Source organism: Lissotriton vulgaris, unplaced genomic scaffold (genome assembly GCF_964263255.1).
Source record: "Lissotriton vulgaris unplaced genomic scaffold, aLisVul1.2 SCAFFOLD_2700, whole genome shotgun sequence".
Lineage (NCBI taxonomy): Eukaryota > Metazoa > Chordata > Amphibia > Caudata > Salamandridae > Lissotriton > Lissotriton vulgaris.
In genome coordinates this window covers 120,637-135,123 of record NW_028241161.1, presented here as the reverse complement: position 1 = coordinate 135,123, position 14,487 = coordinate 120,637, and the positions used below count along the sequence as shown (strand labels likewise).

The 14,487-nt window shown below is 45.9% G+C and overlaps 1 protein-coding gene across 1 annotated transcript in view; it reads right to left on the bottom strand.

Annotated features, from left to right (window-relative positions):
* LOC147672097 (E3 ubiquitin-protein ligase TRIM39-like) overlaps positions 1 to 14,487 on the bottom strand; it is a 136,863-nt gene that overhangs the window by 96,681 nt on the left and 25,695 nt on the right. Inside the window, exon 2 of the mRNA XM_086948036.1 lies at positions 6,548 to 6,643. Within this exon, the coding sequence (XP_086804162.1) occupies positions 6,548 to 6,643 (96 nt within the window). The remainder of the gene's footprint in view (positions 1 to 6,547; positions 6,644 to 14,487) is intronic.

The window sequence follows — 14,487 nt, the reverse complement described above, 5'->3', positions numbered from 1 at the left end:
AGCAATAGTAATTCACCTATCAATGAGAGTGAACTGGTTAATATATTTTAGAATAAACTAAACTGCCATCCCTTGTTTCATGCACACCCTTTTTGGATTGTCGGTGGGGTTCCTTGAGTTGAAAGAGTTGTTTCTACTTGGTTCTTGCAACAAGGACAAACACACTGGTGCCAAATCCAGACAGGGAGACCGAGCATTTTCTTCAGTCGGCCCGCTCTGTGGAACAAGCTTCCCACTGATTTGAGAATGACTACCAACCATCTGTCCTTTAGAAAGTCACTAAAAACTCTCCTCTTCCGGGAAGCATTCCAACTCCACTAATCACCTTCACTGTATCTGCTAATGTTTCTGGTGAGCAAAGCGCGGAGATACCCTTACGGGATTGATTCCTGCGCGATATAAGAAATTAAAATTAAAATTAAAATTAAATCTGCACCCGGGGGAGGAGGGGGGCAAAAAGCCTACTAGTCGCCAGGGATTTTTTTAGGCAACTTTGAATTAGGGTGGGGGCTGCCCAAAACAGACATGCCCATGCTCCCACCCCCTACTCCGCAAAAATGACACCCTTCCTGCCCCCAAGGGGGGCAAAAAGCCCAGTAGACGCCAGGGATTTTTTGGCCAAATTTTTATTAGGGTGAGGGCATTGGCATGCCCGATTTGGGCAGCCCCCACCCTAATTAAAATGTGCCCATAAAAGTCCCTGCTGTCTAGTGTACTAGCAGAGGTAGGGTTAAAAAACTACAGCTAGGCACTTTGCAAAAAAAGGTTCATTTTTCACTGCGAAATTGAGGTACGACCACGTTGCGTTGTGCACTGTTTCCTGTCGCAGGCACTAGGCCGACCCACACAAGTGAGGTACCATTTTTAGGTTTCGCCTCGCCAAAGGCTGCGCACTGCGCAGCTTTTCGGCGCAGGCGAAATCTAATGTTAGAACAGTGTGGGCTTGGGAATGCGCCCTCTGTTCCATTGGCTAGCTCCATAAATGGAGGCTAGCCATTGGAACAGAGATCTGTCCGTCATGGCCGGACCAGATTCGTGGGCGTTCCCGCGATTTCTTCCCTCTCCGATCGTCATCGCGGCCGTGGGCGGGGTTTATTTTTTCCGACGTCGAGGTTTCATTTGGTCATTCAGCGGCTGACCGCCGCCGGAGGAAGTCCAGGTGAGTGCCTTTCTTGCCGTTCCCTCCCCCCTCCCGCTGTCCGTGTGCCTGCCCGCCCCCCTCTATTGGGTGAATCAAGTTCGCGCTATACAAAAGTGCAAACAAAATTGTAAAACCTGTAGTAAAGAGGTATTAAATACAGGGTAGAGTGTTTACTGCAGTCTTTGCGGGTGTCCCTGAGAAAGCAGCGCATCTCGGGTCGGGGTGTGATGTGGGAGGCCTGCTTTACGTCGCCAGCACTTATGCAGGACTCAGCAGCGCTCTTATCACGCCCTAAGCCAGCGCTTCCATCTATCTTTGGCAAGCGGTGAAAGAGATCGCTCCACAGTGACACTGTAACCCCTGGTTTTCCGCATCCGTGATTAATGAGGTCCTAATCTGTTTTCTGTTTCCCTGAACGGCCGTGGAGTGCAGTGTCCGGGTCGCATCTATCACTGGCGTGCGTGCGCTCCTGTCCCTGGGGCTGCAGGGGCCGCTGGAGGTCTCTGAGGTGGGGTGATAAGTAACAGGGCAGCGGAGATATACTGCGGCTTGATGCAGCTCCCTACGCACTGCACAGACCCAGCACTGCACTGCACAGAACCAGCGAGGTCCCGGGATTGTTTCACGCTTCCTGCGGGTCCCTAGAGACATTATCGAGGAACTTCGTCTCATACATCGATTGGAGCAGGACTCCAATCTGCATTTTAGTGCTATCGAGTTCCAAAGTGGCTATTTATTTATTATTTATTTTTTGCAATCATATATAGCTGCAACTCGACCCAGAGGTATTTGAGCGCTTTACACGTGCACCAGTTACGTTACACAGGGACACATTCAATTTTGGTAGGCACGGGTAGATAACGTGATTTGCCCAGAATCACAAGATGTTGAGCCGGACGCAGAGACTCGAAGCTCGCTCCCCAGCGCCAACGCTTGCAACTCTAGCCGAAAGGGAGGCACTTATTAACATTACGACTATAGCGCCCAAATGCAAACGCGAGATATTTTACATTTTTTATTACTTGAAGTAAATTTTACTAGTATTACCATTGTTGTACCCATTACGTTTTAAGAAAGTGCCGCCCAGTATGTTTTCAAGTGCTCCCATTTTTGTACAGTAAAGTAACAGACGCATGGAAATAGGGAAAATATGTCTAAATCACCGTCACGCCACACATGCTCACACACAAAAATTGCAAAGACGAGTTAGCTCTACGCGCGCGCACCAGTAGCGGGGTGGACGCTTTACGTACAATTAAACAACACAGTAACAAACTCTGAACACCAGGTCCCGAGGACAGTGGAATGTCCAGAGATGCAAACTTTGATCCATCCGTCCGTCATACATTTTGCATTTGTTCCACATTTTGCATGCCTGCAAAGAGGCATGAAGCAGGATTTGTTTGCAGCTAATTAGTAGGGGTCTGTGCATGCCTTGGGTTAGTCAGGGATGGGACATGCAACAAAGTAGCAGGACTCGTGCATTTCATGTCTAAACAAGTTTCATACATTTTTTTATAGAGCTTTAGATAGCGCGAATAGACTCGAGACTTCAGGTATCAGAGCGCTTTACGTGAGCACCCGTTTGGTTACATTTTTGTAAGGCACGGGGATATTAAGTGATTTGCCCAGAATCACAGGATGTTGAGCGTCGTTGCCGAGGCTCGAACCTGGTTCCCCAGCTTCGAGGTCGACCGCTTTTTTTTGTAAGGCTACAGCCTCTCCCCCATTAGTACGACCTGTGCCTATCATAGGTCTTGTGTGTACAATGATTTAACCAATATTGGTTCATACCTGTATTTAGCCCTGGGTTTTACCTACCACTGAGGGAGAATTTGTGTGCCTCACCAGTTAACAAGGACTCGTACATACAAATGATTAGGCAAGGGTTATACATATTATGAATTAGCCAATAATTTTTTGTACCATAGATATGCAAACTAGTACTAACCCACAGTTGTGCATACTGTGAATTAGCCAGGATCTGTGCAAATCATGCTTTACCCCAGACTTATTCAACTATGAAATAGGGGAACATACGTATGCGGTGGATCAGGCAGGAAATGTACATAGCATGATTTATCCGAGACTTTTGAATTTGATGAATTAAACATGAAGTGCATACAATGAAGCAGTCAGGACTTGCGCATACCATGAGTTAACCAGGACGTCTGCAGTGCATACCATGATCTGATCATCTTTGGGCATAATGAATAACCAACTCCAACCTAGACAGTCTCCCCTTATTCTACTGTTCTCCCTCGCAGACATGAGTGCCTGATCTTCTATGTCCCCTTCGCCCCAAAAAGGCAAAGATAACCTTGTTTCCTGTCTGCCCCTACTCTAAGCTTTTGAGAACCAGGTTTCTCCGCCTCCTGCCTCCCACCACCAGGGTCACACAGCCTGGTTTCTCAAGCCCAACAAAATACAGAATACTTGTTTTCTCATACTCTTTTCCTTCTCGTTGACACAAGGGGAAGGTTATGCTGTTTTCCTCGGTCTCTTCTGGAGGAGCGCGGGCGGAATGTTGGTGTATATCACCACACTGAACAATCTGCATAATCAACAGTTTTAGCCGCATATTCTGCCCAGGCTACCCGCATCTATCCACCCACATCGGTAAAGTGTGCTCACTCTATATAACTTTCCATAAATGAACACCATAGTTAGATAAGGATTTGTTTTATATAATTTGCTGCTAAAATATTACTGTTTTTAATTTTGTAACTGCTTTTATGGATGTCTATACATACTGAATAAAGCTTACATTGAATTGAATTGAACAACATCATTTCTTCTTCCAAATCATATTCTCCACAGTCAGATAAAATGTTGCAGATCCACTATTTGAAAGTACCAGCCCTGAGCTCTAACAGTCGTAAATAACAATGCCATTTATTTATAAGTTAAAAAAAAAATATATCATGAGCAATGCCATATATATAGAGCGATAGCTCTAACTTTTCCAAAGGCGAAACCATTGCATTGTAAATGCTTGTTCTCAGAAGACTTTGGGGAACGCGGAGTGGGTGGAAATTTGTGGATCCACGTAGATTCCAGAACTTTCCACCACAGAAATGTGGGGGAAATGTGTTTTGCAAGGGATTCTGGGTAACAGAACCTGGTGGGAGGAAGTCAAGTCACCCCATTCTGGATTCCTTTGGGTGTCTAGTTTTCAAAAATGTACAGGTTTTCTAGGTTTCCCTATGAGCCGGCAGAGCTAGGGTTAAGAAAACTACAGCTTGACACATCGCAAAAAAAGGGTACATTTTCATTGTGAAAATGTGGTGTGTTCACATTGGGTTTTGAGCCATTTCCTGTCGTGGGCACTATGCCTACCCACACAAGTGAGGTACCATTTTTATCAGGAGACTTATGGTAATTCAAATTTGTAAAGCAACTTTATTACCTATTGATTTTTGATGAATTTCTGCCTTCCAAATGAAAGGCATTGTGTAAAAAAGAAGTCATTTTGAAAAATGACCGATAATTCTCATGCTAGTATGAGTATTCCCAATTTCAAAAATGTGCAAATATGTACTGTTTATAAACTCTATAATTTGTTCCCATTTCAGAAATACATAGGTGTCTTTCATACCGATTTTTCCATGTATACATTTTCCCACAATAATTGCTATATACCTGGTATATAATAAAAAGCTATTGCAAATTGATGCTTAGTTTTTGATCTGGGTTCGTCTGGTTCTTGGTTAACCTAAAAGTCCTATATATCCCCACAACCAAGAAGGTCCAGCAGATGTAACGGTATATTTCTTTCAAAGAGCTGTCATAATTACAAGAAGTTACAGCTGAAAACATTGACACAAAAGGCTGTTTTTTTCAACTAATTTTCAATTTTTCCTATATTTAACTGTTAGTTTCTATAAAGAAATCTTGATGGGTCTACACAAATGACCCCTTGCTGAATTCAGAATTTTGATTACTTTTATAAAATGTATAGCTTTCCAGGATTCATTATTTCTTTCACACTCATTTCTACCCTTAACTGGAAGGAGGTTGAAAGCACATAAAATAGCAAAAATAGGCTATGTCCCAGAAAAATGTCAAAACTGTGTATAAAATGTTGGTTTTCTGACAAAAGTCTGTCATTCCCTAAAAGCTGGGAAAATGGTGATTTCAGCCCCACAAACCCTTTTTTGATAACATTTGCAGGGAAAAACCCAGACGCTTTCATTTGCAGCCTGTTTTTCCCATTTTTCCCACAAAAATAATTTTTTTTGCTGTATTTTGGCTAATTTCTGCGACCGATCCAGGGGAATCCACAAACCCTGGGTACCTTTAAATTCCACATGATGTTGCAAGAAAAAGACGCAAATTTGGCTTGGAGACCTTATGTGGTCAAAAAGTTACAGGGGCCTAATCGCGCACTACCCCAAATAGCCAAAAAAAAGGATTAGCACGGGGGGGAAAAGGCCTAGCAGCGAAGGGGTTAAATCCCGCCGCCTGTGCGAATAGCTCCAGTTCAGCCATGAATGCCGGGTGGTAGGTCAAGGGATCTTCCAACATAGCCACGACGTCATACGCATATAAACTAATTGCATGTCTGTGTCCCTCTAAGCGAACCCAAGATATAAGGGGGCTGTCATGTATCCTTTGAGCCATAGGCTCCATATAAAGGGCGAGTAAGAGGGGAGACAGTGGACAACCCTGCCTCGTAGCTTTACAGATTGGAAAGGGGGCGGAGGAGTAATCATTAACTCGCACAGATGCGGTGGGAGTGAGTTTAATTTTATAAACATTCTTAACTCCACATCTATTTATTTTGCAGCTATATGTAGTTGTGGAGTTGAGAGTAGTAAATCTATGCTTACTTATACCTACTTAATTTCATGCTATTATATTAATCAATATTCTGGAAATTATAATTTGATATGACAGTTTATAACTACTAGTAATCCTACAAGATGTTGCCACTACAATATTGTATTTGATGTGGTCACTATTGCAACAATGGTCTAAATCATAAGTAGCTCTGGACTATTGTCACTGGTCAGAAGTAGCTCTTGTTAAAGCAAAAAATGAAGACCTCTGCCTTAACATGTAGTGATGCACTTTGATAATATCCTTGTTACCATCACCCCGTGTACTGTTGTCACCTCCCCAACGAAGACAGCTAAGCATAAATCGGGAATACAATTGATCACCTTTACACAACATCCAAACACAAACTCGGGAAAACCCTGTGGTCTTAAAGTGACTTTATACCTTTATATTCATGGACGCTGCAGGTGATAGTTTCAAAGCAGAGTCAGAAAAAAAAACTAATCTAGGTATGGTGGCCAACCCCTGATAAGAATTCTGTAGTCATGCTGGAAACTTGTAAAGCAAGACAATGTATGGAGTGCTTTCCCAACCCTACTGGTATATCTGTTACTGTTCTCTTACCTCCAGTTGTGTCACTTTCATCTCTTTTTTACGATGCAGTTCTAGCGAATCCTCCAGCTCTTTCTTCAAACAGTCTAGATAACTTTGAAACTTCTCCTAAAAGAAAAGAGTATATATTTTCAAAACCATAAACATATTGGACAACTGTCCTTCAGAGGTTAAGTTACATACCTCATATTTGAATTTTAATAAAAGTATGTTACTGCCAAAGGTACACAGCAAAAATCTAAGGGCATGCTAAAAAGACACACTACCTGGGCAGTAACTTCTAAGGAATGTTATCTTGGCAGTACATATGATGTTTTATCTGGGTAGTAATTCTGTAAACCATGCTTTCTGGGCAAACACCTCTCAGGACATGTTCTCATGAACGTGTAACTAATGAGATTCATCAGAACAGGTGTTTTCTCATTTCTGGCATGATCTTAGGTGCCGTACTGTGACAATTTAATATTCTTGGCATACGAATGCTCAATCAATCAATCAATCAAGCATATTCACCCGCTAGGGTCGCAAGGCGCTGGGAGTGGGGGGGATCCGCTACTGCTCGAATAGCCAGGTCTTGTGTTGTTTCCTGAAGGAGAGATGGTCTTGGGTCAGCCGTAGGTGGGTGGGTAGGGAGTTCCACGTCTTGGCCGCCAGGTAGTAGAAGGATCTGCCTCCGGCGGTGGCTCTGCGAATTCGTGGGATGGTGGCGAGGGTGAGGCTGGCGGAACAGAGCTGGCGGGTGGGTGTGTAGAATGAGGCGGTCGTTGAGGTATTTGGGGCCCATGTCGTGGAGAGCCTTGTGTGCGTGGGTGAGGAGTCTGAACGTGATCCTCTTGCTGACGGGGAGCCAGTGCAGGTCTCTCAGATGGGCAGAGATGTGGCTGTGTTGGGGGATGTCCAGGATGAGTCGTGCAGAAGCGTTCTGTATGCGCTGGAGTCTTTTCTGTAGTTTGGCTGTGGTCCCAGCGTAGAAAGTGTTCCCGTAGTCCAGTCGGCTGGTGACGAGGGCCTGGGTGACAGTCTTCCTGGTTTCGGTGGGGATCAACTGGAAGATCTTCCGGAGCATACGCAGGGTGTTGAAGCAGGATGCCGAGACGGCGTTGACTTGTTTGGTCATCGTTAGGGAGGAGTCCAGGATGAAGCCCAGGTTGCGTGCGTGGTCCGTGGGCTTGGGGGCGGTGCCCAGTGCAGGGAGCCACCAGGAGTCGTCCCAGGCGGAGGGGGATGATCCCAGGATGAGAACTTCTGTCTTGTCTGAGTTCAGTTTTAGTCGGCTGGTCTTCATCCACTCCGCAAGGTCTTTCATTCCTTCCGGGAGGCCGGCTTTGGTGGTGGCGGGGTCGTTGGTGAGGGAGAGGATCAGCTGGGTGTCGTCAGCGTAGGAAATGATGTTAAGGTTGTGTTGGCGTGCGATGGCTGCGAGGGGGCTCATGTAGACGTTGAAGAGGGTGGGGCTGAGCGAGGATCCTTGGGGTATGCCGCAGATAACCTCGGAGCCCGCAGATCGGAAGGGGGGGAGGCGGACTCTCTGGGTTCTTCCGGAGAGGAACGAGATGATCCACTCCAGAGCCTTCCCTTGGATTCCGGTGTTGCTGAGGCGCTGTATTAGTGTGTGGTGGGATACGGTGTCGAATGCTGCTGAGAGATCCAGGAGGATGAGGACAGCTGTTTCCCCGATGTCGAGCAGGGATCTGATGTCGTCGGTAGCTGCGATGAAGGCAGTCTTGGTGCTGTGGTTTGCTCGGAAGCCGGACTGTGAGGGGTCGAGGGATCCATTTGTCTCGAGGAAGGCGGCGAGTTGGTTGTTGACAGTCTTCTCAATGACTTTGGCAGGAAAGGGGAGGAGCGAGCTGGGGCGGAAGTTCTTGAGGTCCATGGAGTCCGCGGTGGGTTTCTTTAGGAGGGCGCTGAGCTCGGCATGTTTCAATCAATCAATCAATCAATCAATCAAGCATTTGTTTAGCGCACTACTCACCCAGAGGGTCTCAAGGCGCTTGGGGGGGGTCCGCTACTGCTCGAACAGCCAGGTCTTGAGCTGCTTCCTGAAGGCGAGGTGGTCTTGGGTCAGGCGGAGGTGGGTCGGGAGGGAGTTCCAGGTCTTGGCGGCCAGGTAGGAGAAGGACCTTCCTCCTGTGGTGGCTCTTCGGATGCGGGGGACGGCGGCGAGGGAAGGTGGCGGTTGTGAAGGAGGTGTTGATGATGTCCCGGAGTTTGGGTGCGATGGTGGAGTCGGCCTTGTTGAAGATGTGGTGTGGGCAGGGGTCGGTTGGGGAGCTGGAGTGGATGGTGTTCATCATGCGGGTGGTGTCTTCGGTGCTGATCGGGGTCCAGCTGCAGAGGGTGGTGGTGGGGGGTGCTGGTTCGGTGCGCAGTCTGTGCGCCGAAGCTGTTGTGTATGTCGGCGATCTTGCGGTGGAAGAACGAAGCGAGTGAGTCGCAGAGGTCTTGTGAGGGTTTGATGTCGTTGTTGCAGGCGTCGGGGTTGGAGAACTCTTTGACGATGCTGAAGAGTTCCTTACTGTTGTGGGCTTTGTTGTCTAGTCGTTCTCTGAATGTTGCCCTCTTGGTGGTTTGGATCAGCTGTAAAAATGTTAGACTTACACCAAATAAAAACTTCAGCATATCATCCTCAAACTGACGGTCTCGACAGTTGAACACAAAGATTGGGATAGACTGTTGCCCTTGGCCCTCTATGTGCTACGGGCTCAAGTACAGAGTAGCCTAGGTTGTTCTGCATTTGAGATGCTTTATGGCAGATAACCAAGCTCCCTTATGGAAATAACAAAAGACACCTGGGAGCAGGAGGAGACGGTAGAACAAAGGTCTCTATTAGAATATACTCATCAGCTGAAGTCAAAGTTAGGGAAACTAAGAGACTTGGCTTATTCACATCTAGAACAAAGCCAACAGAAACAGACATTTTATTACGACAAAGGGAAGAAATGGAGGAGATTGGAGAAGGGAGATTGGGCTTTGGTACTCCTCCCTTCTTCTACTCAGAAATTCAAAAGTGAATGGCTAGGACCCTATCCTATCATGGAGACCTTAGGTAAGACAACTTACAAGGTACAGGTCTCTCCCTCAAGACAACAGAGCTTTCAAATCAATATGCTTTAGAGACCCCGGTGGTTATAACGCGCTATACAAGTTAAATAAATAAATAAATGCTAAAAAAGTGGATAGGGCCTCCCCCTAAGCCAACCCATTTCGGCCTGCCGGTAACAGGAAACCAGTCCACTTTATAACAGTTGCCCATAAATCCTGACTTACTGGAGAAAGAAAAAAAGGAGCTTCTTGATACCCTGAACCCTTTTCCTCCCATGTTCTCCGACACCCCCTGGTTGACCCATGTAACCGAGCATAGAATCGACACTGAAGAAGGAAAAACGATAAAACATAAAGCATACCGTATACCAGAGTCTAGGAGACAAGACGTCAAAAGAGAAGTACACAATATGCTTCGACTCAGAGTAATCAGGCCCTCACGTAGCAACTGGTCATCATCTATAATGATGGTGCCGAAACCAGATGGTTCAACAAGATTTTGTATGGACTTCAGGACATTAAACGCGATTTCGGCATTTGATGCCTTCCCCATTCCCCGGGTGGATGAGTTGGTAGAAAGGATAGGGGAATCACGCTACATAACAACCTTAGACCTGACAAAGGGTTACTGGCAGGTTCCCCTAAGGGAGGAGGATAAACGAAAAACAGCCTTCGCCACGAAGAGGGGTTGTTTGAGTTTAAAGTCCTCTTTTTTTGGCATACATGGAGCACCAGCCACGTTCCAAAGGCTAACCTAGACTCCCATAAACAGTATTGTTCAGTGTATCTGGACGACATCGTAATATTTAGTAAAACATGGGAACAACACCTAGTCCACATAAGGCAAATACTGATGGCTCTCCAGGCAGCGGGTTTACATGTAAACGCCAAAAAGTCACGAGCAGCATTTTCCAAAGTCAAATACCTAGGGTTTATGTTAGGCGAAGGAGTAATTGCACCCCAGGAGGAAAAGGTGAAGGCCATTGTACAAACCCCCTTTCCCACAACGAAGAGGGAGTTAAGAGCATTCCTAGGCCTAATAGGCTATTATAGAAGATTCATTGAGAAATTTGCGGAAGTTGCCAGTCCTCTAACTAACCTGTTGAAAAAGGAGGTAAGACCTTCCCAACTAGTACATCCCTCTGAAGAAGCAAATGCAGCGTTCCAGTTTCTCAAACAAGCTATAACGACTAGTCCAGTTCTGATACCCCCCAATTTTGACAAGTCATTTACTCTTGCTACAGATGCCTCCAATACCGGCTTGGGGGCCGTCTTATCCCAAGAAGGTGAAGACGGAACAGAACATCCTGTTTTGTTTCTTAGTCGGAAATTGCATCCCAGAGAACGTAACTACGGGACCATAGAAAGGGAGTGTCTTGCTGTCCGATGGGCAATCGAAAAACTGAAGTACTATTTAGAAGGACGCTCCTTTGTATTGTACACGGATCAAGCTCCCTTACAATGGATGCAAAGAAATAAGTCACAAAACCCCAGAGTACTAAGATGGTTCCTGTTCCTCCAGCCCTTCTCTTTTATTGTAAAACACCGAAAAGGGGTGAACAATGGCAATGCCGACTTTTTGTCCAGAACACCATGTCTCCCCAAACGGGAGAAACCAGGGGGGGTGGAATGTAACCAGGAGGGTCGCCAGGTAGAAGAAGACGACTCCTTCACTAAATGGTGGATCACTGATCCCTCCCCTCCTTCCCTTCAGGATGATCGCGAGTCCAGGCAACTAACGTCAGACACCGAGGATAAAGAAAGCGGCACCTTTAATTGGGCGTACATCAAGGAGGAAACCACGCCCCCACATGACGTGGGCTATACCGCAGTGGCGAAAACCCAGAAAGGAAATCGTCTGGCGTGTGACGACACCGAGGAGGAAGACGAAGGAGTGTCGAGGAGAACTGAGGACGAGGAGAGCGGAGCGCTGACAGCAGGAGGACGAGGAGCAGACAAGCCAGGAGGCCAACGACACTACGATTCTCTGTGCCACACTCCCGAGGGAGGAGTGTGGCTGCGACAGGTACGGCAGCGGTTTGCGAACTGGGTGGGGAAGCAGGGTGTTGTGCCTCCGTAGATCAGGATAAAGCTGCCACCAGTTTTGTATATATATATAGCTGTAAATATCCTCCTCCCTTTTTCCTCGTCTACCTCCTTTTTCCCTGCACACTTTTCCCACCACGTACCTCACGATTTGGATTGTACAGCACAAGTCTGATCAGCGGTGCCCCCTCACTTACCGGGTTCCCCCAGGGCGTTTCAAAAGGAGACTGCGAATCTTAATGGTCCTTTCTTTGTTTTGTTTGTTCTGGGTGCCGTACCTTCCCTGACCAACCAGAGAGAAAACTAACAAACCAGGAGCCTACTCCGGATGGGAGAAGATACCTTTCCACTCAAGACCCGTAGAAGTCAGGAGCCATAACGGATCAGTCAGGATTTGCCCGTGAGAGACTTCCTTTCCGCAACCGGAACCCCTTGTTAAAAATAAAACCTTCTTTAACCCGAAAGAGTCTCAGGTTCCTCACTCTACCCACGTCACACTGAGGTTCAAGAATCCCAGCTCCATCAAGTGATAGCAGAGCAGATGGTTCTGTCACTAGAGAGTAAGGAGCTAGAAATGTGCAGAAATATATAGACTTTACCAGACATTGCACAAGCCTAAATGTGCCCATGTCCTAAAAGTCCCTGGCTCTACTTTGAAGACTGATGGTGGTCTGGTGGTTTTGAAGGCACACACATTGGTGGTGAAGTGAGTATTCATAGGGTTGTGGGGTGCAATCATTTATGTCAAGCTTGCAGTATTGTGTTGAAGTTGTGTGTAGTGCATTGTAGAGATGCCTGTGGTTTAATGGTGTGAATATGTGTGCGCTTAGTGCTGAGCAGTTGAATTTGTTATCCGACTCGTTGCAATCCAAGATACCAGGATGGATAGGAGTATATTGTTTTATACTTTTCTGGTAAGGTTTGTGGAGTTGGGTTGTGAGGTCACATCAACCAGACTGTAACACAGGTTCTTGTAACGGATTGTTGAGAGTTTACTCTAATAGTGATTGATGCTGGTAGACGCTACTGCATTATTCAGGGTAATTTCTCTGCTGGGGGGTGGTCACGGGGTAAGGAGGGCATGGGGCCCTTGAAACTTCCACAATATGGCACATTTAATTTGAGAGTCATTGAGAACTTGAGGGGTGTACTGTATGACATGAAGGCTCCCCCTAGACCAGCACAGTATGAGGCTTTGAATGCTTTGGAGCCTGCTGCTCATGTGAAGGAGAAGTATCAGAATACACTAAAAAAACTGTTAGTAACAATGCAAATGCTAAGTAAAAATAAATTCTAAATCCGGTATTTGTTAAGCGCGAAACTACTCATTCCTAAGGGTCTCAAGGCGCTGGAAGCTATAGAGGAGATTAAGTGAGCTATTGCCAAGAGTCACATGGTGCTGAACTGAGCTGCCATCGATGATCGAACCGTGAGCCATGCGCTCTGTAGTATGCTGCCCTAACTGCTGTGCCACACCTCTCCCTTAGTGGCATGTGATGTGGAGCAGCACATGTGAACCAGAAAATCATTCAGTCAATTAAACCTACAAAACATTTAGACAATACCATTCCCTCCCACCTACTGAAAGAGATCCACCAATCTGTCACTCCCTCAGGTACAACAATCGTGAATGCATCTCCCAAGCAAGAATCCCCATCAGAGTGCCTGAAGACGGCCAAGTACCTCTTCCATTAAAAAAAAATGGGCACTGACCAGAATGACTTAAAAATCCACCGACCAGTTTCCAGTCTGCCTTACCTGGCTAACCGGTTGAAAATTGAGCCCATGATCAGCTTTGCGAACACATCAAGAATTTTGTACCTACTAGACAAACACCAATCCAGCATCAGGCATGGACACAATATCAAGGTGGTCATTCTAAACATCCTAGATGATATACAAACTTCACGAGACCAAACTAATCCTATCCACTAATACTGCTAGATTTCTCTGCTGCATTTGACACAGTAAACTACAAATTACTAAAAGAAATTCTTAAATCAAAATGGGCCTATCAGGATCTGTCCTTAAATGGTTCATCTCTTTCTTGCAGAACTACCAAAGAGTCAAAATAGGCACCACCCTACGGGAGGTAGCAGATATTGACTGAGTGGTGTTCCTAATGGATCTACAATTTCATCAATGTTCTTCAATCTATACATGGAATCTTTCACTGAACTCCTTTAACAATCAAAAATCCCTTGCCACATGTATACTAATGATACTCAGCTCTACATCAAACTCTCAAGAAGAAATCAGGAGACTGGATGACACACAACCAGTTAAAACTGAATCCAGTGAAAACCAAGTACATTCTTTTCTCCCCACCGCTTAGATACCCACAACTGCAACCTTGGTCTTTTCAACTCAAATCACTAAACTGCATTGCAACCATCTCAGACTCTGTAAAATCACTAGGCATTAAACGTGACTCAAATCTAAACGTGCAAGCGCACATACAAGCAGCAACCAGGAGCGCCAACCTACATCTGCACCTTCTAAATAAATCGAAAACCATTCATACTACTTAATGACCTCAAAAAGGCGATTTAATCTCTTGAGCTCTCAAGACTGGACTATGGAAATTCGATTCTCATAGGTCTACCTAAATCCAGTCTAGCTCCAATGAAAGCGACAATAAATGTAGCAATACTTGTAACAGGCACACGTCGTTATGATCGCATTTTCCTTTCACTCAGGACTCAAAACTGGCTTCCAGTTGAAGCTAGGATCCAACTGAAGCTTGCATGCATAACACAGGAAGCTCTACAAAATTCTGGTCCCAAATACTGGGCAAATAGGATCAAAATATCAGGAGGTGGGAGGGATTCCAGGTAGGTAAAGGTAAAGGTATTGGCATT